This window comes from Nothoprocta perdicaria, unplaced genomic scaffold, assembly GCF_003342845.1.
Source record: "Nothoprocta perdicaria isolate Ctin4 unplaced genomic scaffold, notPer1 scaffold_31, whole genome shotgun sequence".
Classification (NCBI taxonomy): domain Eukaryota; kingdom Metazoa; phylum Chordata; class Aves; order Tinamiformes; family Tinamidae; genus Nothoprocta; species Nothoprocta perdicaria.
This window is the reverse complement of record NW_020455544.1, coordinates 806,506-833,375: the sequence shown is the minus strand read 5'-3', so window position 1 is coordinate 833,375 and position 26,870 is coordinate 806,506. Positions and strand designations below refer to the sequence as shown.

General features: G+C 39.2%; 2 protein-coding genes across 2 annotated transcripts; one reads left to right on the top strand and one right to left on the bottom strand.

Moving 5' to 3' along the window:
- Positions 1-994: 994 nt before the first annotated feature.
- TMEM184C (transmembrane protein 184C) lies at positions 995-10,029 on the top strand. The gene is made up of 9 exons (XM_026042585.1): positions 995-1,173; positions 1,268-1,304; positions 2,822-3,027; positions 3,782-3,856; positions 4,748-4,841; positions 6,459-6,571; positions 7,158-7,257; positions 7,773-7,944; positions 8,316-10,029. Exons 1-9 carry the CDS (start codon positions 1,091-1,093, stop codon positions 8,588-8,590), a joined length of 1,155 nt encoding a protein of 384 aa, XP_025898370.1. The 5' UTR covers positions 995-1,090; the 3' UTR covers positions 8,591-10,029.
- Positions 10,030-11,654: 1,625 nt separating this feature from the next.
- PRMT9 (protein arginine methyltransferase 9) lies at positions 11,655-26,563 on the bottom strand. The gene is made up of 11 exons (XM_026042584.1): positions 26,395-26,563; positions 25,190-25,426; positions 24,396-24,563; positions 22,212-22,314; positions 21,071-21,177; positions 17,886-18,075; positions 14,986-15,169; positions 13,513-14,224; positions 12,708-12,861; positions 12,168-12,290; positions 11,655-11,971 (listed from the first exon to the last, which is right to left on the bottom strand). Exons 1-11 carry the CDS (start codon positions 26,412-26,414, stop codon positions 11,756-11,758), a joined length of 2,214 nt encoding a protein of 737 aa, XP_025898369.1. The 5' UTR covers positions 26,415-26,563; the 3' UTR covers positions 11,655-11,755.
- Positions 26,564-26,870: the final 307 nt, after the last annotated feature.

Here is a 26,870-nt window from a genome sequence, read left to right as displayed (position 1 = left end):
CGCCGTGCGGCGCGGCGGGCAGGGCCGCCCTGGCGCAGCCTGCGCGGCGGCCGCGGAGCTGTGCGGGCGCGCGGCGGCCCCTCCGCGGGGCGGGGGCGGACACTAGGCCTGCGGTGTACATTAGCCTGCCTAGCAGGGGCTCCTTCCACCAGGCGTCACTTTTCCGGGCGTAACTTTATGCACTGAAAAGTAAAATCTGTCTTTGGTGTGTTTGAGACTTTCTGTTTTGTAACCCGAGTGCCCTGTTCTGACACCTTCCCGTGTTCAGAGTAGTGAATTCTATCCCCGTTACATCAAAGCATTATCTGACACTTCAAAATAACGAGATCTGGTACTGCCAGGGAAGTTTCTTAGAAACTCTCAGATCTTTAAACTGGAATGTGATAGAGGATATGAAGTTTTGGTGTACAGCAGGGGAATGGAGAAACTTCCCAGGATTTAAAAGAAAAAGCAAATCTGTTTTAAAAACAGTATTCCCTGTTTATCACTTTCTGGTGCTTGGGGATTGCTCATACCGAACTTTAAAGCTTTTGGATTTAAAAGGATTGTTTTAACAGATATAAGCACATACATAGGTATGTAAATGTAATTTGAAATGTACATTTCAAATTGTTAGTTGAAACTAGTTTCAATATATTGCTAGTTGAAACTTGATCCTAAAGCTAAAGATTCTTCAAGTCCTGAAACTGCCAGAAGCTTTATTATAAAGCTCTAAACCAAGCAAAGTTCCAGACTAAAGCAAAGGAATGCTCTAAATAATGAGTATTGATACAATTTTCTAGAACACTTTGTGTTTGATGGTGGTGGCTTGCAAGACTTCTCATATTTTGCTCTACTCTAGGCTCAAGAGATAACAGAAGTTTATGTATTCAAAAACAGGGGTTAGAAAAACTAAATGTAATTTGGGGTATATATTTAATGTCCCATCCTAAGAATACATAAATGGTAAAGAGCACTGAAAAAATATTTCCCTTCTTGTGCTACTAACTTGAAAGTATTAATGCTGAAACTTTGATCGTGCCCTGTTCTCTTTCCTTGGAAGGTTGGAATCCATACCAAGGCATGGTTTATCGCTGGGATATTTCTACTAATGACTATCCCCATTTCTCTCTGGGGAATACTACAGCACTTGGTTCATTACACTCAACCTGAATTACAGAAACCAATTATAAGGTAGCATTTCACATTTTACTTGTACTGCAGCTGTTAAATCTAATTCAGACTAAAAATGCTTTCAGTAATACTTGTTCCTTTGTCATCTTAACAGGATTCTATGGATGGTGCCGATTTACAGCTTAGACAGTGTAAGTGTTAACAGATCAATAAAATGGTTCTTTCCTTGCTTTGAGAGGTGAGAGAAACTGGTGTCATCTTTTGTAGAAAGAACAATGTGCTCCTGCTTATGGAGGGCATCTAAAATACCATTTTTACAATATTATGTTATATTTTAGAGTTTGTTGGATTGGTTTTGTGATCCATCTTAGCTGTACCCTGTCTGTTCTTGAGTGACCCTTACGACAGGTGTGTGAACGGCATCAGGTGCCTTATTTTGGTCCTTCCTACTTCAGTAAGAGCTTAGTAAGCAACCTGTTGATTGGGTTGATCCAGATGCAGTCTCAAAAAAATTGGTGCCTTACCTTTCTTGTGTTAGGCAAAATGTACCTATTCTCTTACATATGTGCTTTTGAAAAACTAGTAACTGGGAGTGGGGAAGAAAGTAACATTGTTTCCTATGGGAAATATGAACTACTTCAGGTAGAAATTGTAATTTCAAACATAGAATTTTCTTTTGGAAGGAAAAAAACCCTGATACTTGGGCTGTAGCATTCAAGAGCAGTTCTGACATCATAAGAAAATCTTTTGCTAAACTCTTGTATTTTATGGCCTTTTTGTCATATATTGCCTTTTCCTGGAGCATATATTCTGAGTTGAACATACAGTTCTCTTTTAGGATTCCAACATTGTATTCTCAGCTGTTAGATCCAGCATAACCTCTTCCACAGAGGTGTTGCAGCAGATGTCTTTGTAGCTGGGATGAGGATGTGAAGCACTTTGCTGTAGACCCACGTTCCCTGTAGTGCAGTGGAGGGAAACATAATAGACTCAGACTCCATGCCTTTAGTAAATGTGAAAAAATAGCACAAGTTGCATGGAACAGTGCAACAGCAATATAATAATCTGAAATAAAATTCACACTGAAAGCTCTGGCAACTGACCCGTAATCACAGTTTTACAAAACAAACACGGAAGTTTTCTGTCTGAAATTTTTGCATGGGGTCGTGATGGTTGATTTCCACTTTAATCTGCTGCTGTCTTCTGCGGCTTGCAGACATGCCAGAACAAATGTTTGCACATTAGATAGGAAAAGAAATAGACTTTGTACCAAAGAACTGAAAATGTATTTCACAAATCTCCGTTGACATTGAATATGCCAGTTTGAGCAGTTTTATTTTGTGTCTACCTAATTGGACTAGGTCATGTATAGGCAACTGTATTCTTAGTGATTTTAGGGCTAAAGGGCTAAACTGTATGGGCAAAGGGGCTAAATTGTGTGTTTGCAAGAAGAGAGCATTTTGTGTGCTGCGCTTTAAGCGTGCTTTCGCTGGAGGGAGGTAGAGGTACAGTCTGAAGTTCTACTTGTATTTCTATAAAATGCTACTTGCTAGCTGTAGCACCACACACGTGTTACTGAAGAGATGCTTCAAGTCTTGTAGCTCTTACTTAGATGTATTATTTGGCTAAACTAACCAGCCAGTATTGTCTTTGGAATCAGTTTTACCTTTCCTGTTTGTAACTTTTTGTTTTATCTGTCTTTTTACAGTGGATAGCTTTGAAATACCCCAACATTGCGATATATGTGGATACATGTCGAGAGTGCTATGAAGCCTATGTCATCTATAATTTTATGGTTTTTCTTTCAAATTACCTAACCAACCGTTATCCAAACCTGGTATTAATAATAGAAGCCAAAGATCAGCAGAGACATCTGCCTCCCCTGTGTTGTTGTCCATCATGGGCTATGGGAGAGTGAGTATATGTGTCTTTAACATATTAAACTGTATAATCATGTACAAATATATAGTAGCATAATTGTTGTTGCTTGAGAAAATCACTTCATGGTTTGCAAGCATCTTGTTATCACCTACGAACACCTACTGCAAGTAGCTTTGGATGTCTTTTCACCTCATTGTGCTAGAAATCACCCTTAAGTTGTTAACCTCAGTTGATTTGAATGGTGCCGAAGAACACGTGCTTATTTTTGAAAAATACTCCTTGTTGTCTTTTTCAGAAAGATCTGCATTGAATTTGTTTTCTTTCCTGTCCTATAATGTTTGTGAAAAATACAGGTTCACTGATACTGTGTAGTCATTGCTTTTACTTTCACAGCACAAGGAAGAAAAGCCACATACCCACGAACTGTTTGTATTTCTGCATGCTTGATCTGCTGTTTTCTTTCTCTCTCAAGGGATTTTTTAGATTTAGAATTTTAAGATGTAAAAGAAAAACTCTGAATGTGAGTGATTCTTAAACCTCTTGAAAAACAGTACAAAATTACTTTCTTGTTACTTTAACACAGGCAGAGTTTTTCCATGGCTGAAGGAAAAGAATTGCTGAATATTTTCATTTATATATCTGTACAGTCTGGGTCTATTCCACTGTGCACACATGTGCTATATACTTTGAAATAAATATCTAATTTATTTTAACTACTGAGGATGTGAAACTTCCATAAATGATTTTTCTGTAAATTCTCATACAATGAATTTTGTTTCTCTTACAGAGTTCTGTTATTTAGATGTAAACTGGGTGTTTTGCAGTACACTGTTGTCAGACCATTTACTACCATTATTGCTTTGTAAGTATGCTCGTAAATAATTAAGATGTATCTTCAAAATGTAATTTTGAGTTACACTGGAGAAAAAAAATAATGTTCTATGTATTGAATGGATGCAGTTGAAAAGAGTACCTGCTTTGTTGTGTTGTATTTGAAGTGGGTCTGAGCAATTTGCATTGGCCTGTGATTTCTTTATGGTTTCTCTACAGCAATTGACTATTTGCAGAATTGGAATAATAAATATTTAATGCCTGCTGCTGAAACAAGTGGGGGAGGATTTAAAGTAGTGTTTATGTTGGAAAGATATTTTTTATAGCACTGATCTCTGTTTCATTTTAGAGATCTTTTTATTTGTCTCTTTTTATTTTGGTTTTAGCCATTGGGAATTTTTAAAGACAGATTTTACACTACTTAAATTTATTAAGATTTTCATGTGTTAGGCTTCACTGCTATTGTGCAGTCTCATCTAATCTACCATAGCTGTAAAGCACTAGCAGCCAATTATGCATGTTGCTGCTGTAAGCTTTTTATAAACTTTGCATTGGTAGTTATTGACCGTTAATTTTATGGCACTGTGAAAATCTGCCGTTCTCAAGAAGTATTGTTAACAGATTAACATAAAAGTGTATTTAATTGTTGAATTAATTTAACATAGGATATGTTAGCCCTGTATCTTTGCTTTCATTTTCTGTGCTAAAAATCAAATTAATTTACCTACACATGTAATGATATTAAGACACCGTTTCCTTTGTGGATACAAAATAAACTTGCCATCCTGTATACTGCTGAAGACTGCAGTTCATGCACAGATTCCAAATGCTGATACTGAGTACCAAAACAGATTTTTAATTCTAACAGCTGATCAATGTTGATCGTTTACTACATAGTGATTAATTCTAAAAATACTTCCAGAATTTGTGAGCTGGTGGGAGTATATGATGAAGGAAACTTCAGCTTCAACAATGCTTGGACTTACTTGGTTATACTTAACAACATGTCGCAGCTAGTGAGTATCAAGTGCATCTTTCTGCTCTTTTAAGTAACTGTAATTGTTAATGCAAGAAAACATTTGGGTAATACTATTGAGACTAATTGTGTTAATATCGAGTAATTCTGATGAGTAGAGGCTGTTGGTTTTGTCTGTTAATTTCCATGCCTGTTAAATACATGCATAGAATGCAGTAGGAAACCGGGAAATATTGTGTTGCTTTTACTTTTAACCTGCAAAAACATGTCCTCAGTCCAGAGTACAGCTCTGGATTCTGAGCTGTTTGATGGGGGAATGGTCAGGGATGAGAGCTGCGAGCTTACCCCTGTGAAGAACCAAACGGTGACTTCCTTGCCCTGTTGGCCTCCGCTCAACTGCATGCGCTGGCTCAGCAGGGGCTTCTGCTGAAAATACCGTGACAGGAAGGTAGTGGTAGCAGGCGCCTGAGAAATGGAAACAGCACCTTAAGCACCGAGGTTCTCGCCTGTCTTGCACTTTTCCTTTGAAAGGATAGGACTGCATAATTACAAGCTCTTGTTTCTTTGCTTATTTCTGTATTTTAGGGCAAGAACTTAGCTGCAGATTGTCTAACAGTTTAGCTTTTAGGATGAAATTTATCTTAACAGACTTTGCATGTGTGTGTTCTAGAGCAGGAAAATTGTTCTGGTGTGGAAGTTTCTGTTTGCAGATGTCAAGAAGAGGCTGGACAGAGCAGCCAGGTGACAGGGAAAATGTAAGGTGTCAGCCCTGGAACTGAAAGTAACGATTTGGACACAAGGGATTGCGCTTGGTGGCTTGCTGGGAATGCTGAGGAATGACTCCTGTGCTTCATGTAGAGCCTATTGCACAGGAACCTTTGCAAGAGGAGAGAGCAGCAACTCTGGCTCCTTTCTTTCAATACTTCAGTTCTCTAGACAACAGCAGCCATGAAGTCTCATCTGAGAAGGGTGGTCTCCTGCTAGTGCCACTGCCGTGTTCAATGGGTCACTGTTGTGGAAGGAGTTGTCATTGCTTCCTATTGTGACAGCAGTTCCTGCAGTCGTGTGTGCTCTGCTGTGTCCTCCTGGTTGGCTTGATGAAATTTAGTTGTAATAGGCAAGGATGCCTGTAAAGGGGAGATGAGAGATTAGTTCGATTGCTTGCCTTTTATCTGTAGAAGGTAAAATTGTTGAGATTTGGAGTGAAGATGGCATTCATTGCCTAGGCATTCATTGCATATTCATTTCTCATAAAGAGAATATTCATTTGTCATAAAGAGAAAACCTTTTGGATGTTCTCAACAGAAGCTTGATTGTGCATGTGCTTTGTCACTTGTCACTGGAGAGTCACTTGGCAATGAAAACATTTCACAATAGCTCCCTATGCTTTGTATTACTGTTTGGCTGGATGGCCTCAGTTTCTGTCTGACAATGATGTATTTCGGAAATACAAGTCCAGGCAAAATAAAAAGTCTGGCCTTCAGATGGAAAGGTATAGATCTGTTAAATCTGAAATGTCTTTTTTCTAAAATAGGCAGCTTTTTCAGCTTGTATCATACAGTGATACATTTCTCGTAATTGAAAAGATGCTGTAAAACTACTTTCATAAAGTACACAAGTATTTGAAAGATTTTCTTCATTTTTTTTTTCTCATTAGTTTGCTATGTATTGTCTAGTGCTGTTTTACAAAGTGCTACGTGAAGAATTGAACCCTATCCAGCCTGTTGGCAAGTTCCTTTGTGTGAAGATGGTAGTTTTTGTTTCTTTCTGGTAAGTGATTCAGTTGTTACTTTTTTGTTTTTCTTGAATTTTGTAAAAGAATTGAAAAAGCTGTGTGTGTGACTTGGCGAGATGCCTCAAAAATCTACCATATTGTTCAAGTGCTGTGAGGGGAGAAAGGATACTTCAGATATGAATCAGGATCTTGGACATACACTTGAGATTTTTTTTTTTTAGACTTACAAGTGTCCAGATGATTCTCAAGAGCTTATTTTGTTTTAGAATCTTCACTTGCATTTTTTTTTGCTTGCTTAGCAATTAAAAGACTTTTAAGAATAAGATAGTCCTCTATATTTTAAGCAGTGTTCCCAATCAGCTGCGTTTGACTGTTACTGTTACTGTGTGGGCAGCAGTAATATTATGGTAGGCAAATTGCTCTAATAACTGGGACAACAACTTTCTGGTGTTGACTTTTCTATTGGTCTGTAGGACCATGGATGAATGATTCCTTTCTCAGCCAAATTTGTCTTGTATTGTTGCTCTTACAATCTAAAGAGACAGTGCAGCCGGGGCTCTCGTCTGTGTCGTGTTTGGCGGCCTTTACGCGGCACTGAGTAATAAGCGCTAATCCTTGCAGGCAAGCGGTTCTCATTGCCTTGCTGGTGAAAGTCGGCGTTATCTCCGAGAAGCGCACCTGGGAATGGCAAAGCGTGGAAGCTGTGGCTACAGGCCTGCAGGTGGGAGCAGACAGTTACCCCCTAAGACTAATTACTCTATGCAAAATGCCTGGCTAATCCTCAGAACTCAAATATTGGCATACGTGACTAACAGCAGCTAGATTAGAACTGGGTTTGCTATAAATTGGATTAAGCATCAGCCACTCACTCCACACATACCCTCTATATTCATATGTTGCCTGGGAGGGATGGGGGGAAGAGAAGCTTGGCCTGCTGAAGTGTTTCTTTTGGCTGTCCTTGCAATTCTTCCCCAAATAATCCATCATAGAGTTGCTGGAGCTTCCCTTCCTGTGAGTCAGTCTGCCAGGCGGGGACTGTGGTGCATGTGTGTGTGGAGTACACGTGGCTGCCGGAGGACTCCACGAGTATCGCAGCTCTGGGGATAAGTAGCTGATGCTGTTTTCCCAAGACAATCAATCAATATCAGTCTTTTGATGTTATAGGAGGCCTAAAAACATTTTTTCTCAAGTTGTGACTGATTAAATAGTATTTTGCCATCTTGCTCCTTGTTGCAGGATTTTATCATCTGTGTCGAGATGTTCCTGGCTGCTATTGCTCATCACTACAGTTTTTCCTATAAACCTTATGTTCAGGAAGCTGAAGAAGGGTCCTGCTTTGACTCCTTTCTTGCAATGTGGGATATTTCTGATCTAAGGGCAGATATATCAGAACAAGTTCGAAATGTTGGTGAGTAACAAAGATTTGTATGTGTATTCTTGATTCAGTTTATCCTGTTAGGCATCATTCTAGTACGTTGATAATGGCAGCCAATTTCCATGGCATATGCAGTATTTCCAGTAATCCTGTTCAAGGAAGAGTCTAGTTCTTAATTTTCTTTTTAAAAGATGAATCTCAGGTAAATTTGGGATATTTCTGGTAGAAAAGAATGATTTTCTAATGAAAAGACATCTCTCTTAATTTAGACTATCAATTTCCATGTAAAATTTCTTAAAAACAAAGATAGATCTGTTAATGCAGCATGTGTCTTACATTGTCAGCAAAAATTTCAGTATACAGCTGCACCTATTAAAAGGCAATTTCGTTTGGCTTAATTCTAGGAAGAACAGTTCTGGGCCAGCCAAGGAAAATGTTTTTTGCTGAGGACCATGAACAGAATGAGCATACGAGTTTACTGTCTTCATCTACTCAAGATCCCATTTCCGATGCGTCTTCAATGCCCTCCTCCCCCATGGGTCATTACCAGGGCTTTGGACACACCGTGACCCCTCTCACAACCCCCACAACAGTGCCCGTCAGTGACGGTATCTGTAACACAGCGGAGGCGCCAGACCTGCAGCCCAGCTCGTCGGAGAGAGCGCTGGACACAAGCTAAGCTCCCTCCTTGGAGTGGGGCCAGGAGCCTCCGGTGCCCTCACCCCACATGTCCTTTCCCCTGAACTATTGCTGGGGAAGGTATGAGTAGCTGGGAAGAGCTGCCACGAGGGTGGGAAGAGGATGTGGCTGTAACTGCTCCATTACCTCTGAATTCAGAATGGAGGAGCTCTGGTCCCCCTCAAGGTAAAACACGCACACTGTAAATTGTGGTGCAGATTTGCAAATCACATCCTGAGACTGCTGATCTTTTACACACCTATGTTGTATGAAAAGATGAGCATACTGAATGAAATTGATTTCTATTAATACAAAAGACACTTGGAAAAATGCTTTGCTCTTCTACTACATGAAGTATTAGTGATGAGGATAAAAATAATTTCCAGAACACTAAAGGATAAAATACAGTTGGTCTTAGCTTTGATTGACCTCTTACAATGGTAACTTCCATATTCCAGCAGGCAGTAGAGTAGGGAAGAAACACAGGAACTATTTTCTTCTCTCTCCCGCTCAGCTAACTGCACCTCCTTTCAGGAAGGTAATTAATACAGAATATCAGGAAGGAATCTGGACTAACAAAGCCTTCCCTCCACACATTGCTGTAAAGGCCCCTGCCCAGCACATGAAGGCTCCAGCGCTGTTGTCCTTGGAGCTCGTATTTTCCTGCTAGGTCATTCAGGCAGGAAGATGCGTTTTGGAAGTATATCTTCCAGTTGGCTTCTTTCTAAATAGAGAATAATGGTTACAGCCTCAAAGATGAGGAAAAACTGAAGGATATCAAAATGGAAATAACATCAAAGCTGACATTTTGTTTGGGGTTGCAATAAATTCTTTACCATTAAGATGACTTCTTTAAGCTAATAAAGCAGGCTGTCTTACCACTGCCTTTGTAGCAATTTGTATTCATAAATTTGTGTATGTGTGGGTATTGTACTATGCTTCTGGTATAGCCTGAACTCAAATGTTAGAGTTGATTTTTTTTTTTTAATTATTATTTATTTTTTGCCCCCTTTCTAGGGAGGAAGAGACATTTGCCCTGGTAGAATTAAGTAGCTAGTCTAATACTGTTACTAGCATTAGGTTTCAGACCAGTAAAAAGTACACTTTTATCAAACAGTTACTGTTTTGCAAAACGGAGAAAATGAGGGGTATTATTTTTTTTATCACTTTAACAGACTTCAATTAGTATTGCATGTTTGCAATCTGACTAAAACCAACCTAGCGCACTGATGCTTTAAGTGAAACCTGCAATTTCCTTTTCAGCATTATTGCCATTTACTCTGTAAATGTTTAAGTTCCGATTGTTCTGGTGAACTCATCTGAAGTGCTTTTTGCAGTACTAGTGTGATGTAAATATTGCGCCTTACTCACTAGGCTGCATCTTTTATAGTTGACTATGTATGTGCTGTATCTCAAGGTAGTGAGGAAGTGCAAATCATACTTTTCAATTTGTTGAGTCATTGCCTTTGTAAATAAGTGAATAAAAAATTTATTTAAACTGTTTACCTACCTTTTCTCTGATTTACTGTTATAGTCACTCAAGTTATAAATGACAGACATGAGGAAAATGTCTTTGCAGAGAAAGGAGAAGGACAAGCACTTGCATTCCTCTTTGGATACTTCAGGGCTGGTAGTAGAAAGACTGGAGCATAGGAAGAAATAGCTTTTAATAATACATAAGGAGGTACCTAGAAGCAAACATACATAAACTCTGTTTTGAGGGGAATAAACCTGTCTGAGCTCCACTTGCCTGGGAGGTGGTACTTATACAGTCAAGTTGCAGCACGTAGAAGATCATACCTCACTATTTTGAAAAAGTTTTAATTCTACCCTGTCCCCTCTTCTAACAAGTATTACTACAATAATATACTATTATATACACCCATGGTATGCAGGTGAACTAGCTGCTTTTCAAGTTATTTTTCACAATTTTGTTTCCCTCAAAGTTTTATACAGTGTTTTCTAAACTTCTCCTTTGAAGTCTTGTTCTCAGTCCTGAACATTGCTATTCCTGCAACTCATAGTTAGAGGGTAGTATCCACTTACTTTACTTTGAAAAATGACATATGTCCTTATCCTTCTTTCCCAAAGAATTGGGTGGAGAACAAGCAGCCACTAACTGCAGGTGTTCCTGCTCATTCCTGCTCACACTGAGATTCTAGGAAAATCATAGAGTAGTGCAGCTGAGATGCACCAATAACTGCAGCTGTATTCTAGTTCCTCCCCCCTTTCTGTACAGAGGCAAACAAGCAGATAAAGCACGAGAGTTAGAAGCAGGAATTTAACTGAAGAAACTTAAGTAGCATGCAGCTGCTATTAAGTGTAATGCTACAGAAAAGCACTGCCCTCTCGGCTGTGGACTATTTATTCTAGGCCAGCTTTGAAAGAGCCTTTAAAAAAACAAAAAAACCCACAACCAACCAACCCAGCCCTCAGGCCCTGTGCATTAACAGCCAAGCTGCAATTCTCTAAGCAAAGAGAGGGGCCTGTTCACCTCCTCCCACAGGCCTTCCTCTTTGACTTACACCCCACTTGGGATGGTGCAAGGGAAAGGGTAGCAGGAAATGGCATTATAACAATAGAGGTTTTAGCTTCCCCCCCACTCCAAACTTGACTTCTACGTCTTAGTGATTAGGTACAACTTGACCTACACTTGTAAGTAAAGATCTCAATACACTTCAAGTAAAATAAAACTTTTTTTTTAAAAAAAAGTCACTTCTCTTTTAGAGAGCCTCAGAGGTGCAGCAGTGCCTGCTGCTGCCAGCTACATGTTCACTACCCCCACTGCTAGGGCCCTGACTGTAAGATCTGTGCACTATTCAGACCTACTCAATAGCTGAATATCCTAAATAGCAGGAATTTATTGATCAGCAGCTTTTCACTCACAGAAGATAACTGTACAGTAATTCTTATTTTTAGAAGCCAGAAAACAAAACCATAATAGCTTGCAATCAATGTTCCAGATGGAAGAAAAACACTATCTTTAGCTAGTAGAACAGCATTGTATTGCGAGTTTCAGTTAAATTTTTTAAACAGTTTATAGCAATAAAAGTCTCATGCAGCAGTAGAGAAAATGTAGACTTTAATATAAATTAACATCCATCACACTGAACAATCTGTGTATGCATAGATAATTAATCTGACATCCTCTTCGAGGTGACTTTCTTCACTGCTTTACTGTAATGCTAATATTGCTTTTATGATGCTGGACATGGAGCACAAGTTCATCTCCAAGCTTAACTTGGATGGGCTCATCTAGAACAACAGCAGCTTGCTTCCAGTGCGAACTCTTATCCGATGTACTCAAGCTATGCTCTTCATCCAGATGGATGTGATACCAGAAGGGAATTGCAGTAACTTGACCAGACTTACAAACCTGCACCTAGAAATATTTAAAATGTTAGTTTAGCCATTTACACCTTTCAAAAGAAGTCTGAAGACAGAGTAATTCAACCCACTTCCAACCCATTCCATGAAGGATGGAGTCAGTAGATGCTGTGTTCCAGCCCACAGCCAGGATGAGCTCTGCAGCCAGGATGAGCAGGACACGCTCCCACGTTTGCCCATCCCCGACTCACCTTCACTTCTCTGCTGGAGCTGTTCAAGAGGGGGTTCATGAGATCCAGCCTCAGGAGCTCAGCAGGTTTGCTCAAGGCCACACAAGGCAGCGTGGAGAGATCCAAATACACACGGACTGGTACCTACAAGCATACCACCATTACAGGCTGCCAGTAGCTACAGAACAGGGAAAAGCTTAAAACCCCAGCCTAATGCCACGTTTCCTAGGAATTAGTGTAATGCCTGGAAGGAAGAAAGCCCAAATATACCCTTCTAGTCTCTTTTGAAATGGAGAGGCTAGGACACAACTAGGGTAACAGCACAATCACTTTTGTCTTCCATCGCTGTCTACCGCAATTTCTCACAATTTAATATAGATGTTCTTAATTATTTTAGTTTGAGGTCTTTGCCTGACTTGTCACATAAATCTCTCCTGTTCAGTTACCATAACAAAATCAAAGTTTCACTTCATCAGTTTCCTTGCTTTTTATATTAAAACTAAACAGCTAGGCAGATGAAGGTTTTAGAACTATTCTTGAAAACATCCACCAATTCCATACCTTGAACTGGTTGATGAAAGGGGCTATATTAAACCCAAGAGTTGGCTCTGTTCCTTGAACAGCACTTTCCAGTAGCAGAGACTGGGACTCTACAAGCATCCCATAAACCAACACATACTGTGGGAATATCTTTCCTCCACTGTGAAGTAAACATCTGTAGAGAGAGAGATTTCACCACTGCAGCACATCAGGAGGAAAGAAAGGTTGTTAGCTACACTCAAGACAAATGAGCTCCCGCCCTGAGGTCAACTGCTCACAAGCCCTGAGAATGCATTTCCATCATTTCATTTCTCCTTTGCTCTGCATTCCTTCCTTCCCTCAGGTAACAGCTGCCTTTGTTGGACCCCTCAGCTGTCCTAGTAGCAGTGTTCTGTTCTAGTATTTGTCTCAACAGTGTCCATCCCAGAAATACCTTAACATGCACATAGACGTGCACTTCCCTAACTTCAGTCTTGCTTCAAAATTCCATGAGCTGTTACCACGCTGCTTGCTATCCTGGAAGCTTCCCCCAGGGTCAGGCAGTAAGATCCACCCATGCACACTCTTGCAGACTGCAAGTCTATGAAAAATGAAGTCTTGACACTTCTTTAAAATACATATGCACAATGGTCATGTACCAAGGAGATTGCAGGAAATGCAATCCTGAAGCATGACTTCAGTCTGTTTTGAAAACAGACTTCTACTCTGCAGAAGCAACATGATAATTTTGTACTTAGAAGCAACTTTTGAAAAAGTTTCCACACCACCAGGGATTCCACTATGGAATACCATTCTTTATTGAATACTTACAAATTTGATACAGTACCTGGATATTGCAGCCTTTTCCATCACCTCCTGCTGGATTAAACCAGATGTCTCTATAACATCCAAGATGATAATACTCCACAGCTTGTCTGATTTTGGTCTCTGTAATACCACATTTTCATCTTCTAAGTGACTGAGCCAAAATTCTAATGTTTCCTTAGGGAAATTGTTAGCTTCTGAAATCATGTTAAGGGCTGTTTGATGCTGTTCTTTCTCAACAGAACTGTAAGCTTTAACTGATCCAAGTTTGCCAGCTATAATTGGCAGGAGAGAGAAGCCCTCAGACACATCTAATATGTAGAAAGGATCAGGAGCTGCATCCAGAGAGCTCTTGCTTTGACTCTCTTCATGGTTCAACCCACTACCACGTCCATCGACATCCATGGTCTGCAAGTCCTTGCTTGGATTTAGCGACGACAGCACTTTGCCCATGGCAGCTCTGAAGCACTCATGGTAGGGAATGTTGTTCAGCAGGGCAATTTCTGTGGATTCCAACACACACACTTGACCTCTGGCATCCTGTTCACCGGTTGTTTGAAGACCAGCCAGGGCATTACACAGTTCAGCCTCATTGCTCAAATTCAGGGTGTTGTCTCTGTTACTGAAGTCCATCCCACATTCCAGAGGCCCCAAGGAAACCTTTTGGATCTTCAAGTAGCAGTCCTGGCAGGCAACCTCTATCGTCACAGTATCTCCGCTCTCCACAGAGTAATCTGGGCCCACAGCACAAAAGCCAAGGCTGTTACTTTGTGACAGGCACTGACACTGAGGCAGCTGCCCTGCACTCCACAGGAAAAGCACAACCTCACACCTCTATTCCCCTGCTCCACCTTAGGCTGTCCCACACTGGGACAATACATTTAATTTGCATTTACCACAGAAAGATTTGTTTTGAAATTACTGTGCCAAGAGCACTACTGAATCAAGACATACTGATGAAGAAGGTCTTGGACAAAAAAATGTTAAGTATTATTTAGCATTAATACTTCTTATAAAAATGAATTTTTACTTACTTTGAAAACAATACCTATGGTTTAGACAAGATGAGAGTTTAAAAATAACCATCTTGGAACATGCATGGTATCCAGTTCAAGATGGCCTTCATATACTCTGTATATTTTTAGAAAGTAAAACAAAACTCAGAATTCTGTAAGAGAAGGGCTACCGTTTGACAATCGGTTCGTTCAGTGGCAGATTTAAAACCTCTTCCCTCCATTACACTTCCACTCAAGCTATTGAGTACGGCAGAGCACAGGCTCTTTAGGGGCTTCACAGCAGAGTCCTATTTGCAAGACCTGCTGCAGGGGCTGGGCACTGCAGCCCACAAACTTGCCCACAACCAGTCAGCCACACAGCTCTGCCATTTACTTTCCCTGAACCTAGGCTGCTTCAAGCCTCAGGGATAAACAGACTAGATCAAGAACAAACTGAAATCAGTTTACATTGCTGCAACAGAAGAATATGCAGGACATACCAGGGAGATCCTGTACAGGGTAGACTGCCTGTTCCCAGCAGGATTCCTCGCTGGGACTTGTGGACAGAGCGTGCTCATCATCGAGCTGCAGAACAAACCAGACCACCACAGCATCTAGGATTCCTCCGTGAGTGACTGGCAGGCTCAGCTTCCAAGGCTTCCTAACTGCAAGGCTTTTCAGCTCCTGGCCAGAGGGGAAGAAGAGAAACGAAGTGAGAGTTTCTTACCATAATAATATTTTTCTTTAGAGAAACTACTAAAGCTTCAGATTTCCCTCCATCGGCTGGAGCACGAGACTACTCAACAGAATCTTGAAGCTCATAAGTGCCTACAAGTTACCAACATTAATATCTACCACAGTTGGGACCTCCTTCCTTCCTACATACAAGTTCAGTTACGTATGTATCCGTTAGGCATTAACAACTACATGGGTACCTAAAAATACACATTTAAAAACACTAAACAAGAAATTGCATGAAATACCCTAGCCTTTCAGCTTTTTCTGTTATTTGTCCTCTCTAAACTTGCTTCTTAATAAAGTAACTGGGCCAAGGGGCAGGATAGGAGCCGGAAGCTCCATCCCCCAAAATATTAATAGCTCTCCCATTCTTCACTGTTCTTTTTTTATTCTTATTCTCCTAGTTTATTTCCTTCTCTTCTAACAATTGAGAAATAGCCAAACAATGTACACATCAAAACTGCAAGATGTTAGTGAAGTTCTCACTGCTATTCAAAAAATGCTTTGCTGCTGGGTATTTCTGTCCAGAATGGAAACAGGCCAAGTAAGCCCCCTGAAGCAAGGCAGCCTGAAGAGTGAGCATGTGCATCTTTGGGATCTGATAGCTACTCAAAAACATACTTCCTCCTAAAGAAGAAGTCTCCAATTATTCCACAAAATTTTCTCCCTCTAGTTCTGACAGCTATTGCAGGCCACAAGATACAGCTGTACTACAACACTTAACAATTCCAATCAGTAGTTCATCAACTCTTATTCTCTGCTACGCTGCTTGTGCTGTATTGTCCCCTCACATCCCTAAACTTTCTCCTGGCAATTACAGACTAGGGCAGCTCAAATACACAAGGCATTATACTTTATCTACATAATTAATGAGTCAAAGAATAGTTACATGGTCAAGTGGTAAAATACCACAATAATATACCATGTATAGCGTGCAAGTGAGAAAGAAAAATTACTTGCATTTCAAAGATGAATGGGACTACAAGTAAAAAGAAAAGCTACAGAAAATGCAGTCAAATCTATGTCCCAATTCAAAATTTTTCTGACATTGTACATGCACGGTAACTTCTCAGAACGAGGAAGAGCTGGTATCCATAACTCCCGGCAAGAGCTCAGGGCCTCTAAGTGAGAAATCAGTTGTAATTAGCGGCTGCCAAGGTAGACTCGCTTCCACACCCAGCAACACTGATCTGCTGCCAGCAAACACATCTAGGCAGCAGCCTTGCCAGCTGCAAACATCTGCAGCCGGCGATTACAGCCACATCTCATCTCCCTGCCTTGGGGGAACTTTGCTTTTATTACTTTGCTACTAAAAGCAATCAGCAAAACTCAGTTGCTTGGAAGTCCCTTATAACTAAGCTTGAGATTTGAGAAATACTATTAAACTGTGTTTTAGGTCTTTATTCTGTCAACCTAGGGTTGGATAACTAACACAAGCAGAAGTGTAATATCCTTCTAATTGAAGTGTTGACAAAATAGTCTTTAAAATTACTACTCATTTTTATATCTTAATTTCCATCTTTAATAGACAATTCTGCTGCTGCTGGTAAGCATATCAGAGGGTTTTTACTGTATTCTGATATGAGAAAGTGTTATCTTCCTTAGCTGAACTGTTGGGACATCAAGTCATCATGTTGGGCGAATGAGACACCGGGCTTCCAGTGTTTGACTGCCATATTTGCCCAGCGACAAAGTCAAAACAAACCAGGAGCACCCAGACATTCCAAATAACTGCATTGCTTCCTTTTACCTTTTCTTATAACAGCTCAAGACATCTCCAGTTAGTTTAACCAGAAATTTTAAAGGATAATTTATGAAACAGTTTAGAGTGTCCTTTACTCTTTAACACACTCCTACCAGCACACTGACACTTTAGAGCAGGCACCTCATGTATGTCTGCTTTACAGAATCAGGAAAAAGCCACATTAGGTTAGAGGGATGGTTTCCAGCGGTGTACTGGGGAGTCCTGTCTTATTTCATCCTTAAGCTCACAATATCTGATAAGGCAACTACAAAAAGCTATTGTTTCAAAACACCACCATTCCCAGGCACAAGCACAGAATGTTTATTTACCTGAATCCATTTTAAGCTCTGATTCAGCATTTCAATCTTAATTCCTCACCATAAGTCAGTGAGCAAGAAACATGCTGTAGTCAGATAACTTATCTTCTTAGCAAGCTCAGCTGAGAGTTCTGCCTCACAGCTCAGGTATATTTGGTATATGAAATTTACGTAAGATACACAAAATAATGCTACCATATTTTAGGATGCTATATTATAAAAATACCATAGGATTTCACCACAGCAACTGAAAGGTTGAATCAAGATTGCTGAATGGGGAAAAGGTAATTTCTCTATCTCCTTTCATACCTCCCATCAATAATTGCTGCCATTTGATGCCAGATTTTCAAGAGTCCCTTAAAGACTCTTTATAAACTTTAGAGAAATTAGCTATATCAGTTCCACAACTACATGAATGATTTAAAATGCACCTGCTGCATTCTTGTTCCTGTTTCTTGCATTGAAGCTGGTACTTGTTTCATCCCACAGTAGGCTAGCAGTTAATTCAGGGTACTAAAAGCAAAAAAGAGGCTCAAGAAAAACTAATATGCAGGGCTTTGTTTCTACATACCGTGCATTAAAAGGATGTAAAAGTCATTACCTGCAGGTTGTTGAAATCCACTGTCATTACTTGGCAGGGTTCAGTCAGAGGTACGTAGCCTCCTGGAACACGGCTGAGCTTCTCGGTGGTGTAAGGCTCCGCTTCCTCCGGACTGCCAGCAGCCCCCGTGGGGCTGAAGAACTGCACCGCGTCGGCCAGGCGCACACCAGCGACCTCCCGTGATCCCACTCTGCAAGGAAGGAAAAGGGGAGAAATTAAAACAGTTAACTAACGAGGAAGGAGGGGTCAGGAGAGGGAAAAGTTATTCCCAAGATAACTATGCTTTTTAAGTGTAGAATACAATGATATCTGAAAAATACTGAAAACGCAGAATGGTTTAACACATTTGAAACAGCTCTGGAGTACTGAAACTCAGCCGCCCTTAATATGAATACGAACTGTGGTAAGAAGAACAAAGACATCTTCTGTGTATTAAAAGGGTATTTGCAGTGTTGCAGGTGAACATATTTGCAACAAGGAAGAAAAGTATGCAACAGAAAAATGCATTTGAGTCTTTTCCACATAAAAATATTGCAAAAGCAGTGTTTTATCAGACTATGCAAAAGCCTATTTCTCACTTAAACAGCTGGAAGAAAAATCACCAGGTCGATCTATTAGTACAAAAGACTTTCACTACTCAGAATACAAGCAGCCTCTCAGATAGCAGAAGATCAGCAAACATCTTTACAAGCTTCAACATAGAAATAATGCTCTGACTGCATTAAAACTACTGTGCTTTAAGTTTGAAGAGTCAGATATATTCTTGTTTTTAGGGTGTCAGTCAAGTTGGCTGAGACAGAGGTCTTGCACAACTGCACTTCAGAGTTCTGGAAGAGGGTGTCTGCCTGAAGCATTCACTTCTTAAGTAACAGCTACCATGAAAATCTACATTCTTACAGGGAGCTGGCACTCAAGAGTTCCAGTGACAACTATCTTACATTTCTAAAGCTATTTTTAATTCTGAATCACTCTTCTAGGAACTGCAAGACACCTTCCTACAGCTGACTAGACCAGGCTGTCTGCAATACTTGTGTCAGGTATAGTTATCTCCTTGATCTAGGAGAGCTTTCAGTAGCAAAATTAGTAAGGAGTCTCCTGCAGCTTTTTTTTTTTTTTAAAAAAAACAATTATAGACAAAATATAGAAACAAATCAGGCTACATCTTTGGAGCAGGATCTTCTACAATAAAAGTCTGATGACATGCAGGAGGCACAAAATGCTAACTGTGACATGAGTAGATATTAAAACACCAAGGTGCCAGCAATGTCATCTACAGTTAGAATTTTGTCTTTTAAGTATTTTAATAACAAAGATGAAGGTATCTTTCTCTTACTTAGAATTGTTGGTTTTTTTTTTTTTTCTAAAAAAAGACTTTAAGCAAAATGTAAGTCTCTGTGTAAGGCAGTATCATGGAAGAGGTGAACAGATAACCACAGTGAATTCTGCTGGCTTTAAGATGCAAGCACGGAAGTCCAACACTTTACTGGCTTTCTCTTTTTGTGGAGTCAAATGGCACTAAAAGATTACATTAAAAATGAAAGCTGTACGTCTACAGTGACTAGCACAGCAGCCCATCTTCCAGTATACTTTATTCTAAATAACTAGATGCAAACATACCACTGCAAGAAGAAAATTTTGTTCTTCTAAAATATTCCCTAACTGTTGTAATATGTCCCTTGAAAGAAAACTAATCTAAATCTAACAAATTATATCTACTATACAGCAATATCTTAAGAGTTCCGGGGATTTTCTTTTTTTTTTTTTTGAAAGAACTTAAGTCATCTCAAAAGTTTGTCAGATCATTTGTTCTTTTGAAAGAACACACACTTCAAACTGATCCGACAGTGTGCAGTGACCTCAGGAGAATGTGGAATCCGACCAGTCAAGGCCCAGGGCAACCCTAGGAAACACAGACAGTGGGTTCGAGCAGTACCAAGTACATATTAAATGTCATTAGCAAGATCATTAAAACATCAGTTTAAAAAGTTACAAAAGGTAGTAAATAAGTGTCTTGAGAGTACCAAAAGTAGAAATACAAGGAAAAACATTTACTTAGCGTTTCAGGAGACTTTCTAGTACCATAGAAATGTAGTGCTACTTAAGCAATAAAGGTACCAACAAATTAGTATTAGAAGTAGGAACTGTCATCCTCAAAGTCATCAGCGTCAAGACTAAAAGGAAACTGCCTCCTCAGTAAGCTGAATGAGTACTTGATACTAGATTAAATGAAAAACGAACTTAAAGTCTCAACTATTCATACAGGTGTCTGGAATGCAGTTAGCATAAGCACTCAGTTTCTAAACTCAAACTGAAATTGTATTAAATGCACAACAAGAATAAAACAACCACTGCTAGGCTACAAGAACTGCAGAAGGAAAGAGATACTTTCATATGGTTATTTCATTAGGCATCCTCCTCTGAAGGAGCATCATAAATACAGGAGTTTTGATGTAGATTATGAAAGAGCTTAGGGAAATAAGAAGATATACACATCAGAAGTCAAAGTGATCTGGACAGTTTAAATATGAGACTAGGCCATTTCTGCAAGTAGAGTTTAGCACTCACTGAGGAGCACTGAGTTACAACAGTCATTCCTATGAAAACAAAAAGGTTCTTGACTAAAATAAAAGTCAGAAAGTTTAAAACAGATAGCATCAAGCATTTCACTTCCTTCCCAAATAACTCATCTGGAGAAGTCACCAGCCCAGCTTACCTTTTGACCTTAAACTATACTATCAGAATAGATTAACTAGACAATTCAAAGTTATAGTAGACAAGATAAAATTTAAGTTCTGCTTAAATCCTGGAAGCAACAGTAGCAATCACTTTAAGGCATAAATATACCTTGTTATGAATAATGAACTTGAAATTTATTCTGTTCTATATTCCAAAAATAGAGGTACTTCTATAACTGTGTATTTCCTTAGTATGTGTTAAAAGCATCTTTCAGCAAAACAGGAAATAGAGTTTCTAATGAAGTAATGCAGAAGGCTTGAACCAAAAAAAGCATAGGCAAAAGTAAAGGAAGGAGGGTAAGGTTAATGATGGTGGCACAGAATATACCTACATGAGGAAGAGAAGAGAAAGACAAGCAGCTAGTAAGAATAAAAAAATCCTCCCATTAAAACCACTGCTCTCTCCCTCTCACATAGGTATGGCTTTAAACTATAACAGTACAGATATACCTGTGATGTCTACGTATCTCTTTGCATTCTACTGCCATTCCAAATACTGTAGCACTTGCAGGAATAACTTGGCCATATTCTTTAGGAGGAATATCTTGATTTTTAGGCTGTAGAAACATAAACAGTAATAGAAGTCACTGTCTTACTGTATATCACTAGAGCAAATCCTAAGTTAGTATTACTACGAGTCATTCATTATGACAGGAAAAAAACCTCAGTAGAAATTCCCAGTGACTGTGTTTCCCCAGATGTCTACACTATTCAAGCAGTGTCTCACATAGTGCATTTCAATATATTCGCATATCGGATCTGTTTTACAGGCTACTAGTTGCCCTACGTACTTTTTTTCAATTGTATTTTAATTTGCTCCCATTTAGGGAATATTCAGTTTAAGGACTCTTCCTTGATATACAATTCTTAACACTAGAGGTCAGCAGTTCCAGGTAAATAATACAGAACCTTTCCACGAGATAAGACTTCCTTATTACATTAACATCTATTTCGTTCTGATGAAATAAGCACTTCTGTCCTTGGTGTTACATTGGCTTGAGTTCAAATAATACGACAGTTGTATGACTCACTGTATATTAAAGACAGAACACATAGCATAAAATATAGACCAGTGGAATTGTTTAGTTTTGAAAAAAGTCCAAGCAGTTTGCAAAAATAAGAGTATAAGCATATGGCATATTTACCAGTTTGTGCTGTCTAATGTTAGTGTAATTTATTGCTGCTGTAATTTAATACTTCCTGCTTAGACTGATGAGATCTTCCTATGCCCACTTACATGTCTCAATATAAAAGTGACTGTTTCAATCCACCCTGTGGAGGATTAGTGCCTGTAACATATCTTCTTGGTGAGCAGCATTGGAGGTTTAAGAACAGTGATGAGACATGAATCATCTCCTTTATGTTGCCCACTGAGAGGCAGCATCAAAACAAGCATTTTACGTACTTCTCTAGTCAGAGCAGCAACTCACTCCAGCACACGCAGGTGCCACAACCTCCTTTCACCAAAATTATAGAAAAAAAACTACTTTTTAAAAAATATTCTGTACCTGCTAAAGACATCCTCCTGCGCACATGCATGTGTGCATATACATTAATACACACAAATACATACAAGATCTACATCTCCTACCTTTGGTGGCAAGAGCAGATGTTCCCAAGCATGTATCAAGCTCTCCACAATGCCCTCTCCAAACAAACCAGCATCAACAGTTTCTGTGACAACCAAGGAAACCCTACATAAAGGAGAAAATATATTAAATACTCCTGTTCACAGACTGTAACAGACTTTCCTTAAATGTTAAAATCCAAAGTGTAAGCTCAGCGCAGAACTCAGTGTTCATAGCCTTGTAATATTTTAGTGCAGATGGGCAAAAAGACCCTTTAAGCAAACAATGTATTTGGAATTGTTGTTACAAGTTAGTCAAGATGTAGGTAAAAGCTAACAAAGCTTCTCAGTTAAGTGTTTATAAATAATTTATTATACACAGGGAGAACCTAAGCTAAATAGGAGAATGTTTCAAGTCTGGGCATACAGCCAGTGATGCTCCAGATTTTATTTTGTTTGGATTTTATGTGAGAGCATGAATGTACACATAGACATAAATCCCCTTCCCTTTTCCCAGCTCCAACAGTTACATTCTGCCCCCATCACACAATAAAAGCATGCAAGAAGTTGCAGTTTTATATAGTTTTCTCCTATTACTTTCACCAAAACACAAAGTAATATGCAGACAAGCTGATCCCATCTCATTTAAAAAGCAGGAAGTATATGGGACGGGCACACCAGTAAGAGCATTTCCCCAACATTAACAAGTATTCCTGTGAGCTTACACACAGGACCAGGTCATGCGCATGTGCTCAATAAAACAATGCTTCACTGGCATGCTAAATTAAGGCAGCTTCCCCATTTCGAGTTATGGGCCTATACTATCACCACGGGCATTAAGTTATAGTAACTTGTAGCAGTAAAATGGATTATTTCCCACCCATATATTTCATCTGCATCTCTAACACTGAACTGAAATATAAAAGTGCTTTACATAATCTATTCCTTCCTCTATCACTCAATTTCAGCAGACACTTTTTTTGCTAAAAAAAAATCTTCCTGAAGAAACTCATCCAGATGAGAAGATGAGCAGAGAAAAGGGTGGCATAAAAAGCCTAGATTAGTTGGCAAATTAAAACTTAATGCAATATTACAAATGCAATTTCAAGTCAATGGCTTGGCCCAGTAGCTTTAGAAGATATTAATTCATCACCAATCATTTCTTTCAGATCATATCCACAAGGCACTACCTTCTAATAAAGATAACCAGAACTATGAGAGGAGAAAAAATACCCCCCACACCCCAGAAAGAACTGTAAGAAGGTTTGAAACTGCAGCTACAAAGATATAGTTACACATAATTATCAATTGAATTTAGAGATCTTACTGATTACCAAAAATGATTCTTTATAAACTTATATTCTAAGTGATTTAGTTTGCCCAAGTACATGACTCTGTGTTAGGCAGCTGTATTAAAGCGTACAATGTAAACACAAAAGCTTATTCTGCCAGGACAAGTTGCAACACTCCTGCACAGATTTTTCACTTCAGGCAAGGATCTAAAGCCACTCTCAAAACTCAACAGACCCATCCCAAGGCAGGGTGCTGACACAGCTAGAATCACCTCTCACGACCTTCCAGACGCTAACTTGGGGACAGTGCCCATCAGCCCACCACAAGTGCTTCCTTCTCACCTCCAAATACAGTGGGGCTCTAGTACCAAGTGTGGGGTGGTTTTCCCTCAGACCCTGATCATAGAAAAGGCTGTTAACTCGCCATTTCTGATCCCCACTCAGCACAACAGCTGACAGAGTTACAGATGTTTGGTAGACTCTTCCTGATAGGCACCTTGGCAGGTCCTATTATAGGCCTGCAGTCTACAAGCTGAATGGACAAGAGAGCCACAAGTTGGTCAATACAGAATTATACCAAAGTAGCTTGATGAAAGCTAACCTAGAAGAGATGACAGAGCAGACATGAAAAAGCTACATAGATCAATTTCTCTGCTGTAATATAGCGGGATATGCCCCTAAACTCCTGTCTTCAAAGAATTCAAGCACTTAGCATCATACTAATTGTGTTAAGTCAATGCTAAAACATGCTCTCATTTCTGCAGTGCTTTATAGAAAGCACAGAACTTAGAAGGTTGTCTAAGATTCTGTTTAAATATCATGATCAGAACTACTTTCTATTTACAATACAGGATGTTTTTAACTTTCTTGAAAGATGATGAAATTAAAAACAGTCTCACATTACAGTATAACGTACCTTTCAGGTATATGTTTTGGAATTTCTAGATCAAGAGACTTCAAATGAAAAATTTTGATCTCACTTCCCATATTATTCGCTGCCACCACATCACAAGCAAGTTCATACATGGTTTTTGACAATTCACAGGCGTAGACATAAGGTGCTCCTGCCTTTTTTGCAAAAATACTGAAAAAAGAATCAGGACAATTTTTAGACTTCAGTTTACATCATTTTAGGTAAAGTATGAATAGATACCAAACTTACCCAATTTCTAATTCTGTAACTGCTACTTCATAGCTCTAAGAAAACAGCTCAGGGCCAAACATCTAGTGAAATATCTTCTATATAAACAATGACACTGAACAAGTTGGCATTACCTTGATATACAAAATTACTGCTCCCAAAAGATAGAGAGGGCAGAAACTGTCCTCAGCTCTGTCAACCCTATTATTTACAACATTTTCATCAACATCTTTAACCTTCCTCACTAAAAATTGCTATATATCATTCTTCATACTTGGGGAGAAGATACATAACCTTACTGCTCCAGAACAAATGCAAGTTCTCCCCAATGAAGAGCAGTTCTTAACACAGAAAATATACAGTGAGTGAAAATATTTGTCCCACAAATACCATTAGACCTTGACCTCAAAACTCAGTTACTTTGGAGTTCTTTCCTTAAGTTTTAGCCTAAAAGTTATACAGCAAACCACTGACATTCTACTATCACCCAGGTGAAGTTTATATATTTGTTAGACAGTAAGTTGTTTTTTATTAGTTAGGTCCATGTTTAACACATACCAAGGACATACCTCAAGATTCCTGTTCCTGTTCCAATATCAAGAACAGATTTGCACCCAGAGTGCACCACATTCTCTATTGCTTTTAGGTAAGTAAGATTCCTCTTGGTGTCATTGAGCATGATGAAGTGCCAACGTTCCACGAGCCAGTTGGCAACTCGGTAGAAGTTCTCCTTCGCATCAGCAAAGTCTGGGTTAAGCTTCACTGCTTTGTGAAAATATCCAGCTGCCTCATCTCTAAAGCCCATTCTAATAGTAAAAGTGACAAACAAATGAAGAGAACTGATTTAGTTGCCAAATATTTGTGGACTTGTAAAGAAGGTCCTAAACCAGCTGTAAAACAATGAAAATACACTTTTTAATCTAAAGTCTCCTTTAAAATAATAGACTTGATACTAGTTTGTGAAACAATCACTTGCAGCTCTGCAGCAAAACATTTTAAGTGACAAAGTAGTTAAAAAAGTCATTGGGTGCACCAGTCTTCATTCATTATTGCATTTTGACAAACTAGAATAGGCTTTACAAGGGCTTTCTGCAATAATACAGCAGCAGCAACTCAACTATCCAGTCTCAGAGTGATTCATTACAAGGAAATGCTATAAAATCTAGAGCTGTTTTACTGTATTTAAGGTGAACATGTTGTGAAACAATTGAGTCCTGAGTTGCTGGTGTTTATTAACTGCAAAATTTTAAATTGAAGCATTTCTTTTAATAATACCTATTGCATCACCTGAAATCAGACAGTAATAAAAACAATTTATAAAACCCAAGTGAACATATTGAAATATGATGGGAGAGTTGCCCTTTGAAATGGTAGATCTCAGCTCTAAACAGTTTTGAACATGTTTAACTTGTGATTCCTTTTTAAGATGTTTTTAATCTCCAACTCCATTCTTGAAAGACTTTAGGAGCCAAAGCAACAGAGTATCATACTTAACAAGTTTTGGGGAAAGCAGGAAAAGAATGCTTTCTCCTATTATATAAAAATATAAGCTCAAACTCACTGTAGGGGTATGTGACTTTCTTACTCACTTGAGAGGTGTCACCTAGTCTATTTTTTAGATCTGACAAATACGTGAAATGCAGTATTAATTGTATAGCAGCATACACATATTTGCATTTACTTCAAGCACATTTTCTGTGCTCTGCCAAACTGGGCAGTGTTTATTGATACACAATGGTAAGCCTTTGAAAAACAAATGTAGATGACTACAAACCTGAAAAGATGTTCTCCCATACTGTTACATATCACTTCATCACTGGGATACAGTTCAAGTGCCTGTTCATAACAGTTAAATAGATCTTGAATCCGTGCTAGGGAATCTAGCTCTTCTGCCCATTTAAAGAGAGTATACTGAAATGTTTCCTGGAAAATAAAACATTCACCATTAAATGAAATAGAACCAAGTCCTTAAAATATCCAGAGGTATCCTGGCAGAAACCTCAACCTGTTCATTCCCATCAGTAGCAAACCTCTTAGGTGTGGATTAAGTTCCCCAGTTAGCTGCCTTACCTGGACAAGCAGCAACAGGCTCTCATGGACAGAGAGCATCATCACTCTGAAACGTACTAGTTTAGTAAAAGTTAATTGGACACACACCGCTTCAAAAGCAAAGTTAGGCGTGTCGCTACCTTCTCCACAGCAGCACACAACTTATCAAAGGCAACACCGTTTTCCCGTGTTATTGCTTCC

Coding starts and splice junctions, on each gene's coding strand:
- TMEM184C (XM_026042585.1), top strand. CDS start 1,091: ATGACTATCCCCATTTCTCTCTGGGGAATACTACAGCACTTGGTTCAT. Junction 3,028..3,781: donor CCATCATGGGCTATGGGAGA/GTGAGTATATGT, acceptor TTTCTCTTACAG/AGTTCTGTTATTTAGATGTA. Junction 7,945..8,315: donor AGAACAAGTTCGAAATGTTG/GTGAGTAACAAA, acceptor GCTTAATTCTAG/GAAGAACAGTTCTGGGCCAG.
- PRMT9 (XM_026042584.1), bottom strand. CDS start 26,414: ATGGGAGAACATCTTTTCAG. Junction 25,427..26,394: donor ATGGGAGAACATCTTTTCAG/GTTTGTAGTCAT, acceptor TTTTACTATTAG/AATGGGCTTTAGAGATGAGG. Junction 24,564..25,189: donor ACAGGAACAGGAATCTTGAG/GTATGTCCTTGG, acceptor TTCTTTTTTCAG/TATTTTTGCAAAAAAGGCAG.